Here is a 16,592-nt window from a genome sequence, read left to right as displayed (position 1 = left end):
AAAATTTTTCACATATGGTGTAACTTTCAGAAAATGTATAACTTTTTTTACAAAAGATATAAGTGTTAGGTGTAAGTTGTCATTCACATATGGTGTAACTTTCAGAAAATGTATAACTTGTTTTACAAAAAATGTAAGTATTATGTGTAAGTTATCAAAATTTTATGAAATAAAATGTTCCACATATGGTGTAACTTTGACAAAAGGTATAACTTGTTTTACAAAAGATATAAGTATTATGTGTAAGTTGTCAAAAGTTAAGCCTTTAGTTAGCAATTTTACAAAAGTTGAAAGTTGTCAGAAAAGTGTAAGAACTTTCACAAAAAAGTGTAAGTTCTCACAAAAGGTGTAAGTTTTCACAAAAACAGTAAGTTTTCACAAACGGTGTAAATTTTCAAAAATCCCTTACGCCTTTTTCTGAAATTACTTAGGCCTTTTGTTAAAATTTACGCATTCTGTGAAAATTTACACATTTTGTGAAATTATTTACACATTTTCTGACAAAATTATACTTTTAGTCGTATAATATATTCTTTTATTCATTTACCTATTGGCAACCTGCTAAAGCAGGCCACCAATGTGTTAGTTTTCAAATATTTAGGTATAACTCAATATCCAAAAAAATATAAAAATAACATAAAAAAATATAAATACCTTACATACCATAGGCAAGATATACTTAAAAAAAATCCTATTAAAAGTAAAATTACAAGCCTTAAAAAGTAAAACAACTTGTTAACCAAATTTTAGACTTGCTATGTTCTTTTCTTTTTTGATGCTCGTGTTGGTGCCTGACCCAAAGCAGATCCCACTAAAAAATGGCTTCACTACGATGATGCCCACTTCTTTAGCTGCTATTATATTATTATGCCCTATATATATCTATGCTATCTACATATATATATACTTCTATACTATTGTATGCAAAGACTTCAATTGGTGTCTTAAAATGTTTGCTTCTCCTTATACGAAGTTTCTCATTTCTCAATTAAAAAAAAACAAAAAACAACAACAAAAACAAAAGATTGAAAAGTAAAGGGAATTTGAAATAAGACCTTACATCGATTAACACACTCTTTACCACTTGAATAGTACACAAGGTGTAGTGAATTTTTTAATTATTTATTTAAATTACATACACATTGCGTTTGCTAACCACTAATTTTTTTATATATATATATAGCCAGGATAACACAGCCTCCTCACCGATCAAGGAAAAAGTCCTCCCCCCATCTTCAATGGCTACAAAATGCAAATGCAATGCGGCTTGGCTTCCACAATGTCAAATTATAAAAGAGAAATCCCCTTTTATTATCCTACACATACTACTAGTCACCAAACGCTCCAAATGAAAAAGTAATAGTAAGAACAAAAATAAAAACATAAAAAGGATTCTTTTTTTAAAAAAGGGAAGGTGAATGTGAAATCCTAATGACCACCACATTGGTCTGGAAATCCCTCATGGCATCTGCAATTGTTCCAGATTTTGATTCTCTTGTATATTATATATGTACAAACAGCTGTAACTACTACTATTATCACTACTAGTATGGAGCACAAAAACCAAAGGCAAGAAGATGATGAACAAAAGATGGAAAAATTACAAATCCTGTATGGCCTGGCCTCTATATAAACACATGGAGTCTTGGAATCTCTCCAACTAAAACCCATGGAAGATCATCATTACAACCACCCACAGCCATGGGAATCTCTCTATCATATACAGCGTTGGTAATGGCATCACAACCTTATTCATGTCTTACTTACTGTCTGGGAAGCTGTCAAAGAAGAGCAGAGAACTGTTGACATATCGCCTATCAGGCAGCAGCTGCTGCTGCTGCTGCTCCACTTTCAACACAGGTTTTGCAGTTTGCTCATTATCTGGGAAGGGAAACGAAAGAGATAGTGATAGACAAGCAGAGACATCCTCCTCCTCCCCCTCCTCTTCCTTGGTTGCTGCATTCTCACAAGGCTGGTCCTGGCTAGCGTTCAGGTCCACTTTCCTCATTAAAAAAGGCAGGATCCCCGGTTTCGACGGTTTCATTTCTGCACCTAAAGCAAGCTCGAGACTTGGAGTCACATCAGGAAGCCGAACATCATCTTCTGATGATAACACTTTCCAGGGGACCGAGTTTTCACCTGACCTCAAGTCTTTTACAGGAAGTTCATCTACAGGAAAGAAGTACCTTTCGGAAATTCCTTTGTTCTTAAGGATTTCTTTTTCATTGCAAGCTTTTTCACCTATCTCCTTCATTAAAGAACTGGTACCCCTATCATATGTCCCAGACACAGAACTCCCTCTTGAAGGACTTGTATTCCTAGAACTATTAGGCACATCCAATAATCCAGATAAACCAGTTTTCTGTTTTTTACTTGCACGTTGTCCATCAAGCAACACATTATTTGCATCACTCCAAGACTTTTGACTGATGCCAGCAGAAGCTTGTGAGACTGTCCACGTAGGATCTTCATGCAGATGTTTCCCACAATTGAACTGCCGATTGTTGAGCCCCTTCATGGTTTGATCTCTCATCACCATGTCTCTCCCCAGTACAGCTTTTGTGTCCAAAGATCCCTCTTCTTCCTTCAAAGTACTCTCAAACATCACCTGATCTTCACTACTGTCCACTCTAGCTGCTATCTCAAAAGAAGGAGTCGAAATCTGTTGTATGTCAAGGGAATTATCCGGATACATTGGCATCTTCTTGCTTTTCTTGGAATCACTTGTGTTTCTAGCAGTTTGAACAGATGGTTGAAGTTTTACATCCAGTTTGCATTCGGGGTCAACAATTGTTTCCTACAGGGAGAATATATGAACATTAAATATTATTTTTGAAAACCAGAAAATATAATGCCTCCCCATTCATTGAAATCATGATTGAAAAATAGTCAATATTTTAAGATTTAAATGCGACAAGAATGTCACCAAAATGGGAAAGGACTATAATTCAGACTTCTGCTAACACAAGAATATGTAACAACTTACCTACAAAAATAACATTGAGCCCATACTCAGTCTCACATGAAGTGTTAAAACTAAGACCCTAATAAACCAATGCATAATCATGCAAGACCGAGACCGCTCTACATGAATTTCTCAATTTGTTTCACATGCTTTACATGACTAAATTCAATTATTTCACATCAGCAAACTCAATATAAGCCCCGTCAAACATGGCTAGAACTCAACTCTATACTCAAATGTAATGCATTGTAAATAGCACAACAAAGAATATGGAGTAATTGAGAGGAAAAACCATAGGGCTGTTAAGTAGTCACAAACAAGTATGTCACACTGTACATTGTTCTAAAATGGAATCAAGCAATAGATAGTAGAAACATCCAGAGCGAGCAATAGAGAGAGGAAATGTTTGGTAATGACAAGCCATATGAGAGGAAAATTACATTACCAGTGGAGTACTAGTGCATCTTGTTTCTTGGAATAACAGTGAACTGGTTGTTTTTATCCTACAGTCTTGCCACCCCACATTTTCTTGAAGGCATTGACCCTTTGGATCAAGAGAAGATGCTTCGGTATCACAATTCCCATTTATTGTGTCAGAAGATAAACAGGGTGATTCCATCAAGGCAGGACACTTGGATGATAGAGCCACATTGCAAGCTTTGGAAAACATAGGTAAATTCCCATCTATAGGCCCAAGTAAACCTGTGTTCTCAGGAGGAGACACGATGGCAGTGGGCATATCTCTGTGAATAAAATACTTCTTTGGAGAACCAGACACATTTTGCAAGTAATTTACTTTCTTTCCTCTGAACACACCCCAAAGGAAGAACAACATATTCCAACCTGTCAATGGTGGATAACAAAACTTAGAACGTTCCAGAATTTTAAGTGAAATACCCCATATATCATCAAAATCGTACAGTTAAAAGCATGGCTTTAAAAGAAACATAGGGGCAAAGCCTTCCCATTTTTCCTTGGGGCAAGTTGCAACTGCAGAACAAGACGCACAAGTAAAATGATTTTTTGAAATTATTTCCATACATAAAATTCAGAAGCATAAGAAAGGCCAACAAATTTTCAAACAAGCCATCATGAAGAAAACTTTTCAATGAGTGTTTGTTTAGTCAACCTTCCAATACCATTGTAAATATGACGGCAATTTTGCTGCCATCAGCTTTTAGTAACTTCGAAGCTACACAGTCACCAGAAAAGAAAACTCATAAATAAATAGAAGATTTCTAGTCATCAAGTATCTAACACGCAGTAAGTAGTGGCTAAAATAAGATTACTGTCTTAGAAAGGACGTCGGAGCAAATGGATTCAGGTAGCTAGCCCCAGAGTGCTGAGGTATGGTTTTAGCAGTCCATTTCTTAGTTGTGTGTGCAAGGCACACCTAAAGAAATGGCAAGCCCTCAATGCATGAAGATGTTTCTTATTAGCTGTTGGCCTGTTACACTTTAAACTGCAATTCTTAAAAGAACAACCCTCACTGGTAGTCTTCCAGGAGACTCACCTTGACATGCCCTAGGAATGAGCCACTATGGCCTTAAATCCATTTCTAAAACATGTCTAAAGTTAGTGCATATATGAGAAGATTAATATCTTACGCTGGGATTTCTCAGGAAGATGGTTGGATGGGAATATCAAGAGTTCAACACCCTCAAAGTTTCCCTTAAGAGCAAGATCATTTTTCATCATTGTCTCCAGCAAACTCTTGTAGCTTTTCTCATAGCTGTGCCACACAAGCAACATAGAGAGATAGATTACAATAAATTAAAATAAAAAGGAGAAAAAAATACAAATTAGAGAGCACAATTTTAATTGACCAAAAGAGAGAACAAATGTTACCTCTCAAGATCCTTAGCAAAAAAATAGAGTGCGATGTTATCTTCTTTAACACCAGTCTCCTGAAACTGTACTGGCCACATACTAAAGCGAGGTACTTCATTCAAAAGAATTTTTGAAGGAAACTTGTTCAACACGTCAAATACTTTTGGTGATGCACAGGTTGATAAATGTGCTTGAATTCCATCATGTAACTCTGGCAGTTTCCCTCTTTTGTGGACCTCAAAACCCCCTCTGTGTACAAACAACATAAGCCCAAGAAAAGCCATTTTCAAGAAGCAGAATACTTTCACATACATGTCCAACGAAAAATAAATCCAAGGAAAAAAAGCAATGCTTTCAGTTTTTCAATTAAGAAAAGAAATCAAGTCAAAAAAACGAAGAAAAAAAAAGAGGAATTACTGCCAAATATATTCATGCTCTGGAACGGCTGACATCTTCAAAAGAACAGACACTGATGCCAAAGCATGACTAGGCAAGTCTCTTCTAAAAGGCTTTCCATTAGAAGGGACAACAGGACTAATGGCTCCAGTTTTCAAAATAGCAACTCCAGAAGGAAGAGCAGATAATTGATTCATGTTGTTCACAGTTGTCTGTCTACAAGAGTCGGCAGTAGAAATCCGCAGCACTGCTTGCCCATCATGTACCTCATTGGCAGAAAACATGTTACTTGTGTTAATTGAAGTTGAAAATTGACCTTGAGAACCTATTTGACAACCTAAGTTCGCGCTTGACATGGACAACCCATCAGATTGGTCAGGCATCTTATTCTTTCTATATATTCCAGGCTTTTTAAGCATAGCAGCCTCGATTGCAGCTTTCAATTTATTACCTTTATTCATCACCTCTCTTGAACTTGCAGCTGACGCATCAACAGCAAGTGACTGAGGACTGTCAACAGTGCAGAATTGGGCAGAATGCCCAATTTCTTTACATTTTTGACAGGGAACACTTTTTCCACCAGTTGTAATACTTGGCCTTGAGCGATTAACAGAACTCTCCCTAATTCTCTCGCCAAGATTTGTTGATTCCCGGGGCCGAGGTAATAGATCTGGAAGATCTTCGTTAACATTACAAGATGGTCTCTCTGCTGTAGAAGTACTTGATAAGGGATTATCCATAAGGCTGGTCTGGTTTGCCTTTTGTTCTGCAGAACTGCAAATCCCATTGATCAATGAAGCTTCAACTACACGGGGCAAGTGTGACTGCTGCTTAATTTCACCTGATCCAGATGGACAGCAGCAGAAACTTAACTATGCAAACAACATATAAGTTAAAAGAGCTCTAGAGACAAAAATATATAACAAGTGCAGTCCCACAAATATAGATAATATAATACCTAAAGAAACTGGCATTTCTGAACCTCTACGAGCTACATGACTGGTTGATTTTGATAACGTACTTAATTTACAGACAGATTGCACACCCTTCAGTTCACGGTTGTTGCTTAGCAAGCAACTTCCACCATAAGATGCTAGTTTTTGATCACCTTGCAACATAGAGACATTAGTGTTGCACATGGTTGAACTCACTAATGGGCGTTCTGATTTAAATGAATTCTTCCTTTCAAGTAAATTCCACTCTTTTGCTTGTTTTAATCCTTTTAGATCCTGGCCATGAGAAAATTTAGGGGATAACATCTTAACTTTTGATTCTGAAAGATTTAGACGGCCTGGGTTCACAGATTTAAACGACATTGATTTGCCTATCAATCTGACAGCACCTTCCTTCATATCAAGGGAAACAGGTTCTCTAGCTGATTTCTTCTTTTGAGAAAAAACTTCATCTACAAGTTCAACTTTTGGTTTTGCATTTGCAGAATGGAATGAATTAGACTTTAATAAAGAACCTGTAAAAGAAATATGGATTATTGCTTAAGAGAAAACCATCGATTGAGCATAAAATAGATATCACAGTAAGCTATGAAGCACGGATACTTCAAAAAGGGTGACGTATCCGTATCGGATACTTATCGGATACCGATACTCCTCGGATACTCGCGGATACGTATCGGATACTTCTTAAAAGTATCGGATACTTCTTAATTAATTTTTTATTAATTTTGAAGTATCGGATACTTAATTTTGAAGTATCGGATACTCGAAGTTACATATTACTTATAATATTTTGTTTAGTTCTTTGATAAGAGGAATATAGTGAGAGTTAAAGTAATAGAATTTGTCAAATTGATGTATCCTTGTTGTCTCTCTCACTTCTCTCTCGCTTTCTCACTCTCTCACGTTTCTTCTCTCTGCTCTCATTCTTTTTTTGGTGTTGGCATGTAAGGATGATGTTTAATTTGCATTTGCTTTTGCTTTTGCTTTTAGTTTTGGATGTTTTATGAATGTTTGAGCACTTTTAGGTTAATAGGAATCCCTCTTTTTATTTATTAATTTACTTTAAGTTTTATTTTCATGCATATTACATTATTAAAATTATAATTTTCTTTTTTTTACGAATGTATCCCCGCTGTACCTGTATCATACTTTTTCAAATTTTGACATATCACCATATCCACATCCCCATATCACCATATCCGTATCCGTGCTTCCTAGGTTATCATTGATGACTTAAAAAAGTATATTTGCTGAAATTTTTATTTAAGAATGGTTTTTTGGCTTTAGCTAAGGTCTGTGATATTCACTGATGAAGGGGAACAAGTTGAAGCTATTGACCTTGAAGACTCTTAGTTTTATAGGAATTTTTTTTCTTTATCAAGTTATCTTTTGCTTTAGGTTTTATTTTTATGCATACTGCATTACTAAAAATTGTTAAAATAATATTTTTTACGAACGTATCCCCGCCGTACCCGTATCTTAATTTTTCAAATTTTGTCATATCGCCGTATCCGTATCGTATCGTATCCGTATCCCGTATCCGTATCCGTATCCGTATCCGTATCCGTATCCGTGCTTCCTAGACAGTAAGCAACCTAAAGCATCCATCCAAGTATAGGAAAGGGCAACCTAGTGCACGAGGCTCCCGCTGAAACAAGGTCTAGGGAGAGCAAAATGTACACAGCCTTACCCCATTTCTAAATAGCCTATTTTAGTAACTCGAACCCATCGGGGACCCTATCCAAATATAGGGGGGGGGGGGGAAATAGTTAGTAAAAAAAAACTTTTAAGTTATGAAAAACATTACCTCGAGTTGTCTGCAGTCGCGGCCCAGTAGAAGAGAATGCAGCTTCAGAAGTATCCTTAATCGAGCAAGATCCAGAAGTTAAATGATGTGCTGGCTTCACTTTCCCCTTATTGAGGTTTCTGAATGATGAATCATGAGAAAGTGCTGCTACTCTGCTGGGACTGGATGTATTTGGTGATCCAACAGTTGGCTCAAGGGCCTGTTTTTTTGCTGCTGAAGCAACTTCAATGTTCTCTGCACATCTTTTACCAGAGGTTTTTGTACTCAGAATATCTTTATTCGTTTTATTGCCCTCAACATCTGAATCTTTTTTATCTGACTTCACACACAGATTGGTATCCAGGGCACTTGCTAGTCCAGAAGATTGATTTTTGTCATTCCCATCTACTGTAACAATTTTATCTTCCTTCAGGTTTTTGATTTCATCATCGAACTTGCATTCTTCACACATCCAATCACCTGCTGGAACTTTGTCCATCATTTCCTGCATGCAATAGCTGTGTGACAGCAATAAAAATGTTAAACTATCTAAAACACATAAATTTAAATTTAAATTTACATAAAATAGATAGCTTAAAAGACTGCCACAGAAAATATTAAAATAGACTTACGTGTGCTCTGCACCATCACTGCACCTACTACATATGGCAAGTAAATCCTCCCGACCTGCATCGCCACAAATATCGCAAACTTTTACCTGTTTCCATACAATAGCAAGAATTCAGCAAGCAATTATATCCTAAAATTGTAACTACAGAAACAAAACACTGATGTGGTGCCTGAAAAGTGCATGGAACATGAACCATTAGGAGATGGTCTTGGATTGTAAATAGCTAGTATGATTAGAGCAAAATAGATCAAAAAAATAATGACAAAGCCAGGTGGTCCCAAGTCATACAAGTTACCCGATTCTAGGAAACACAACATGCAATCTCTTGAATACCCAAATATACGCTTGCCATAGGAAGTTTTAAAAGGATAGGTCATCATCAACAACTAAAACGACTAAGCTTGAAATCCCAACTTGTAAAAGTGTAGTATACTTAATAGTTAATTGAAATGAACATATTTTATTAATTGAAAATAAATGTAATCATGCCCAAATATAAAAAATGTTCCATCAAGAACAAAAACAGTATAAACTTGAGGAGATCCAGGTCTCAAAGGCAAAATAACTGAAAACAAAATAGAAAGTTAAAATTAAAGAAAACCAATTGCATAAAGAAAACATAAGACATTCAACCAAGAAAAACAACAAAAGAGTGAATACTTACATCATGCTCCAAAATATCAAAATCATCACTATCATCCACAGAATGGGATTGCAAGGAAGTTTCCTGCACATCAGGTAATCCACAAGGTTCCTTCACCTTCTCAATTTCTTCAATTTTCTCTGAAGAATTCACAGCTTCATTAGGCAGCTTACTGCTACCAGTGTATATGTCTCTTTCTGCTTCCAAGTTCAGACAAACTTTGTCTGAAGCCACAGAATTGCCTCCAATGAGACTACCATCATCTGTTCCTCCACATGTATATGAAGCAGATCTCTGCCCACAAAACATATCAGATGCTGTCTCTTTTGTCAATGATGAATCCAAATGTTCCTTTGAGCATTCAGGCAGTTCTACAGGAAGATGAGAACCTAAATCCTGTTCCAAGTCATTCACATTCAGTTTGCACGAAATAGATTTGCCACTGAAAGGATGGGAGCAAGTACTAAGTAGCTTCGGTGAGCTAGCACCATCCCTTCTGTCTTTTGAGGAAGGAATCTCTACAAAGTCTTTCTTGTGGGAAGATAACTCAATTGAAGCAAAACCATGTGTTCCATTATTGTATTTGGTCAATTTGTTTGTGTCACTACTTCCGCTAACACAAGAAATGCTATCTTCATGGCTTTCTAGACCTTTTCGATCCTCAAACTTGTTTTTGTGGGCTCTCTGATCAGAAATGCATTGTGGTTTTAAAGGGAGCTGATCATCTGCAACAGTTCCACCAGATGACAAATTTAGATGTGCCTCAACATCTTCAGATGCCCCAGATACATCACAAGTCCTCAAGCTAGCTTTACTTTCTGCATTTTCAGAGAAACAATCGTCACCAAGTACATTACTTGTTTCACTGGCAGTATGCTGCCCACCGTCGCATGCAGTATTCTTCACAGGTACAACATCATTAACAGAATACTGACTGCCAGCATTTCCTTGACAAGTTTCGTCAGAAAATTCATGAGCCTTCAATCCCATGAGAGCTCGGTTAATATGTAAACAAGATGAGCAAGGAGCAGAACACACGTTGCATGTCCCAGACTCTGCTCTCATGAGAACTTTCCTACTGTTGGAGTGCCTACCCAATTCATTTTCATCATGAGAAAATACCTAATAGCAACAGCAAATATACAGTAAAGACAAGAAACAATGAAAAGAACAAGGTGTTACACAATCACGAATTCTTCATACCAAAGCACCAGCGAACCCTGATTTGTGACATTTTAATGACACAAAAGGAAAAACAATTATAAGAATTTAAAATACAAGAAAATAAGCAAGCTAAAAACAATAATTAATACAGTCACAGATGCTACTAAATGCATTCTTCAGATAAAGAAGTACATATACAGATTTCATTAAAGCTAAGGAAAACTGAATGTCACAGATTCAAATTAGGGCATAATTTTTGCCTTCAGATGTTTTCCTCCTGTTCCTTAGATGTCAAGATACTTTTTGAATGGAAAATTTAATGGTTAACTTTGTAAAAATTCCAAAAGGATTCATTATTTCAGTTTAAAAGGTGTTTTAATCTAGTTATCTTGATTGAGTTTACAAACAATTTATTGTATTTTGAGCTGATGTGTAAATTGAGTGTTACATTTTATATTCTTTATCAGCCTAAAACAAACAGGGTCAAAATGTCCAAATATATAGCTATCTAAAGCTTGCTAGCTCAAATTCAAAATTATAACCAAATTCCAAATATTCAAATACACTTCATCCGATATGAGACCCAGTACTGCTTTAATTGCTTGGCAAAGAAACTTTGGGGGATGATCCTAGGTATATTTGGGTTTTTCAGAGGAGTGTGCTGGGCCTATTTCTTTGTTGAAAGGAGGGAAGAGTGGGCAAGCAGAGGAAAAGGGTTTGGCTATTGGCACCTTGCTATGTTTGATGTGGCTTATGTGGGGTAAGTGTAATCGACAACCTTTGTTGGGGGGAACAACCTCTCTCTTCAATTAGAGAGTAAATTTTTGCCTCTTGTATAGCTGGTTTCGGGGAATTGTGGAGTCAATCAATTTATGAATTTTGCAGACACTTTGGAGGGAGGTGATATTAAATAGGAGATCTTTTTGTTGTTCTGCTCTATAGTGGTAAATGGGTAAACCTCCTTGGTGATTTGTTAAGAGACTTTACTTGTCCAAAAAAGAAAACAAAGAAAGGCCCACTACTGCTGCTAAATAGAACTAAAATTTTAGTAATGATAAAAAATCATTGTTAAATTATTACTGGAGTTTATATTAAGAATCTAAAGAAAATTTTGTGTAATTAAAACTACAACCCATTGCGTTTGTTCAATATATCTTCACCTTGAAATTCAGAAATGGATTTTCCATTTTTAGTGTTAGCCAATTATCAATTATCAACAGACTTGATAGAACATCAAGTACTATAGTCGAACAATCTTAACACTGTACAGATGGCTACAGTATAGAAAATTGATTCCTCACAATAGAGGTATTCGATGCTGATGCACAATTGGAACTATCTTTCTAATTAGAAAACAGGTGCAATCAACAGACTTGATAGAACATCAAGTACTATAGTCGAACAATCTTAACACTGTACAGATGGCTACAGTATAGAAAATTGATTCCTCACAATAGGGGTATTCGATGCTGATGCACAATTGGAACTATCTTTCTAATTGGAAAACAGGTGCAATCATTAAAAATGTCTAGTAGATTGTTACGCATCCCAATAACAAAAATACAATCAGTCCATGGGTTTTTACGTTCAGAAAAGGATAATCAAGATGAAACAATTTGGAACAAACTACCGAACACACAACTACACAGACACATTATTAGCACAAAACAAAACATGACAAACTTAATTGGTGTAACACACCCATTGAATAACAATCCACCAGAATCAGCACCCTAAAGATTAGAGGAAGAGATCATAATCTACAAAGCTAGAAAATCTACCATAGAATTCATTGATACCATCCTAATACTGGCACATAATTTACAGCAAAGCAAGGTGCCCACAATGAACCTTTACATATACAACAAAGGAAAGGATAAGAAAAACTACACGTAATTAATTATCCTATTGGCTCACCGTATTCAACTGAATGTCACAATCTGTCTCATCTACTGGCCCTTGCATCTGACAGCTCCCTCTCAAGACTGGGGTGATCTAAAAAGCACATAGAAACAACATTAATTACCATGCCCAGAAAACATAAGCCGAAAGCTAACATCATCCACTTCAAAAAAATAATTTAAATCATGCAACGTAAAGCATCGGATCATCTAAAGCAATGCAAGCATCACCAAGTGCAACAGAACCCAAAAAGGGGAAATCCTATTTCTCTCTCTATCCATCTAGCTTTCTCCTATCCAATTACTTATTCAGATATCTTAAGAGAACAAAAAAGGAGATAAACTGAGGGAAACCAAAAGCCCTTAAAAGCCACTTTTTTTAATCAGAGAGAGAGGGGGGGGGGGGGGGGGGGGGGTAGGTTAGCACATGTTTTCCCCTAATTTTCAAGACAAGTGGTTTCCATTTTACCCCTCTCAATCACATAACAAAACTTCTTTCCTTTTCTTCTTTTGTGTCCTCAATCTTTTGCAAACAAGAAGAAAGGACAACAACATCTTCCCTTCTTTTTCCTCCCTCCGTTAAACATAATTTTTGAGTGTCAATTTCTGCAGACAAAAAATGGTGATTTTTATGGATTATATTCTAAAGGGGGATACTATAGTATATGTATTATATTGACCATCAGGGTAGGTTACTGTGTCAGATGTTGCGGTTTGAGGACACACAATTTGTGCAACTATTGCTCTGAAGTTATAACATGTAAATTGCATTGAGCATGTACATTGGTATTATGTGATTACATATTTTTAATGGAAAACAAATTGGGCCTGCATGACCTAGGACCTTATGGGAAGCTGATGGGCACTAAGATGGTGGAAGAGCACTAGAGGTGGAGAAAGAGAGAGATGAGGCATACTTAGGAGGGAGGGTGTGGCAATGGAGAGACCTTATGAACCAGTCAGAGCAGATGGCTGGGTGACAACTGATTCAACATTTGTGTGGGAACCTCCTAATATAGGAGGAACAACTCACCAACCCCATGGAAAACCTTGTGGGTCACATCATGGGACTATAGTGGGGTAGGTATGCATCTATTACAACACTGCAAAGTTAAATATGTTAAAGCCTTTGTCACAACCACAACAAAGAGGTATAATACGATCTTCAAGACATCATATCCTGGTCAGAACCACTCTTTGACTAAGATTGGCCAACGTGAAGCCAGTGGAGGAGAACGACCTTAACAATCCCCACTCTAGCCCCAAACCAAAAGTCCTCAAGTGATCCCAGAAAGAGCTCCAAACCTACAGTAACCTTGACTGAGCTTTGGGCAAAAGGCAATGCATGCACTTGCCTTGGTTAGAGTGGGTCGCCCTATAAGGGGAGCTTGTTATAATATGCTATTGGACCACATGTCACCTCATGAGACTAACACATGGCACCATAGTTCTAGGGAAGATGCCCACATAGTGGTGATGTGGCAAGCCCAATTGGTGGATTTTGATGAACATACCTATAATTTACAAAGTGCTTATTAGAAGTTCAAAGAGCTAGGCTCAATTCCCACTCAAATAGCGCTCAAGAGGGGTCCTATAAATTTCCGTAGACTAGGAATCAAAAGGGAATAGCTTGAAAGTTGAAAGTCACCTTAATTTTATGTCACACCTTTTCTATACGAAACCATAGTTGTCAAATCGGGATTCGAACTGTGAATCAAAATGGTCTCGTACCAAATCGTGAATCAAATCGAATTGTGAATCATAAAGATTTGGTCACTTTTTCTAATTACTTAGAAAATTATATTTACACACTTGAATGTTAAATATATCTTGTGAATATGAAATATTTAGATTTAAATCAATGAAAATATTATTTTGAATAATGATCATATAGTTTAATAACAAAGGTTCTTATATAAGATCGTTATCTTACCTTTTCTTTTTTTTTAGATATTTCTTATCAACCATTCTTAATAAAGACAATAAACAAAAACAATCTCTCAATTTCCAAAGTAACAATAATTTGACAATAATATTGATATTTGGACAACAAGCATAGATACTTTTTCAAGTAACAATAACCAAATAATAGGAAAGCATTATTTAGAATTTTTTATTTTAAAATCTAAAATATTTTAAAATGTATAACTGATCTCACTCATGTAATATTAAATTATATTTAATTTAATAAAATAGCAATAGATAATTCGTGGTGCAAGTTACTTTAATCTTAAACATATTTAGAAGATATATTATGATTTTTTTTTTTTTTTTAAAATGAGAAGAAAGGTTAAAAACATGTTGGTTCTGACTAAATCTGATTGGATCCTATTAAAAACTCTACGATCACTAAAATAATAACAAATCATATATATATTGGTTATTTTGATATTAAATGCTATTAGAAGTTATATTATGTTATTTTCAATAAAAAGATAGAGAAAGAAATAGTCAAAAAAATATCAGACATGATAGTTTTAAGAATTGTATGAATTGTAAAAAGTGTGGCGAATCGTAAATTGATCATGAATCGTGTGATTCACTAGAAATTCATTTCTAAAATAGATTCACCCATAAATTTGTATTGATTTTATAAAAACTGTGAATTGAATCGTGAATGAAATAACGAATCGTAAGATTCTGATAACAGAGTACGAAATTATAGAAAGGCACTAGGTTAAGGCTAAAGTGGGTGGGTGAGCAGATGGACTAACACGTGGATAGGGAAGGTTGTGTCCCGCACTTGGTTTTGACTCTGAAGGAGAAAACCAACCATAGGTGTCCCGCACTTGAGTCCACCTGTTGATTTGAAGAACCCCAAGTTTGGAAGGATGGGCAACTCCTTAGAAACTATAAAAAGGCACAAGGTTTTTCCGTTTATTTTTACTGTAATCTGTGTGGGATGCCTTTGAGTTAATTGATAAATCTAGATTGCCATATTGAATTGAATTGGATCATCTATTTGCCAAATTTAAGTTTGAAATTGGATAGTGTATACCTATGGTTTGGCCTATTATTAAACCCCTCTAGGCAAACTAGTTTTCAACTTCAGTTGTCCAAGCAAGAAGGAAGGGTAGCAGACTGCTTTCTCGTCTTTTCTATTATTATTATTATTATTAGTATCCTCTCTTAATTCCCCAAATGGACTGACAGTGATTTATTCATGAACCAAAAACCCTAGCTTCCACAAAGCAATTAAACTATCAAGTTTGCCACAAGAATCAAACCAAGATTAAGAATTTTCCCACAGATTGATGTCAATCTAACAACAATTTCCAACAAAAATAAAAAGTGAATTTACAACTTGAAATCAGAAACACAATCAAAACCATTATAAAGAAAACACCAAACCAATTCCAAAAGGAACAAAGGAAAACATTTTTCTAAAAAAAAAAAAAAAAATCATAACTTTTTTATAAATATGAATTAGGGTAACATAATTTACATGCCTCCGGTTGGGTGAGAGTCTGAGTCAGAGTGTATAGGTCCTGGAGGAGGAATCGTTCCTTGCGGTTGGGGGGCGATGTCATCGTAGTCGCCGATAGCAACAACAACACGATCGAGATTGAACCATCAACTTGTCGATGTCAATTGCGTTGTTGTGTTATAATAATAATAATAATAATAATAATAATAAAAAGAGATGAGAGCACCAAGTATGGTAAAGTCTGAAATGCAAAGAGAAAGAGGATCTGTAGAATAAAACTTATTAGAGAAGAGAGGGAGGGGCTCTTATTTTAGAATCTTATCTATCTAAGACTATGGTGGTGGTGGTGGTGGTGATTAGGGTAACCAGCCCCGGGAGAGAGGGAGGGAGGGAGGGGACTTTTGCTTTTATAATCAGACCAGACTTTGGTTGGGGAGGTTCTTTGCTATTGCTGGGTGGGGTTGGCTGGCTCTGGGCTTTTATAGCTTTAAAATTTTCATCTCTCTCTCTCTCTCTCTCTCTGTCTCTCTCTCTCTCTCTCTCTCTCTATATATATATATATATATATATTTGAAAATGAAAAAGAAAACAGAAATTATATCGGAGGAGGAGGTTCGATTCATGCGAAGGAAGGAGGTGGGTTCTCTTATTATTTACGTAAAATTATAAAATAATATATTATTTAATAAAAATATGATAATTATATTTAATATTTTTTTTATATTTTAAAAAATAAAGATTAAATAAAAACTAATCAATCAGCATTTTTTTAATTATTTAAAATTAAGAAAATCAAAAAAATTATTATGAGATATTGATCATAAGTGCCATTTTGGAAACTTTCATAAAAAGTCACGTTTTTTTATCATTTTTCAAAAACGCAAATGGCCAAA

The 16,592-nt window shown here is 35.7% G+C and overlaps 1 protein-coding gene across 11 annotated transcripts; it reads right to left on the bottom strand.

The window, feature by feature from the left end:
* Positions 1-1,375: 1,375 nt before the first annotated feature.
* Positions 1,376-16,322, bottom strand: LOC145814515 (ASI1-immunoprecipitated protein 2-like). 11 transcript variants are annotated; one of them, XM_082911360.1, is made up of 11 exons: positions 15,718-16,322; positions 12,289-12,366; positions 9,229-10,329; positions 8,566-8,651; positions 7,955-8,451; positions 6,150-6,659; positions 5,213-6,032; positions 4,814-5,044; positions 4,573-4,697; positions 3,411-3,808; positions 1,376-2,797 (listed from the first exon to the last, which is right to left on the bottom strand). In XM_082911360.1, exons 2-11 carry the CDS (start codon positions 12,334-12,336, stop codon positions 1,760-1,762), a joined length of 4,854 nt encoding a protein of 1,617 aa, XP_082767486.1. In that variant the 5' UTR covers positions 12,337-12,366; positions 15,718-16,322; the 3' UTR covers positions 1,376-1,759. The 11 variants fall into 11 exon arrangements, with proteins under 11 accessions (XP_082767486.1, XP_082767487.1, XP_082767495.1 ...); XM_082911361.1 differs by having other exon boundaries at positions 12,289-12,356; positions 15,722-16,322; XM_082911369.1 differs by having other exon boundaries at positions 3,406-3,808; positions 15,722-16,269.
* Positions 16,323-16,592: the final 270 nt, after the last annotated feature.

This window comes from Camellia sinensis, unplaced genomic scaffold (genome assembly GCF_055761805.1).
Source record: "Camellia sinensis isolate YWXY unplaced genomic scaffold, ASM5576180v1 Unanchor11, whole genome shotgun sequence".
Taxonomy (NCBI): domain Eukaryota; kingdom Viridiplantae; phylum Streptophyta; class Magnoliopsida; order Ericales; family Theaceae; genus Camellia; species Camellia sinensis.
Note: the sequence above shows the minus strand (reverse complement) of the source record. Positions and strands in the feature narration are given on the sequence as shown.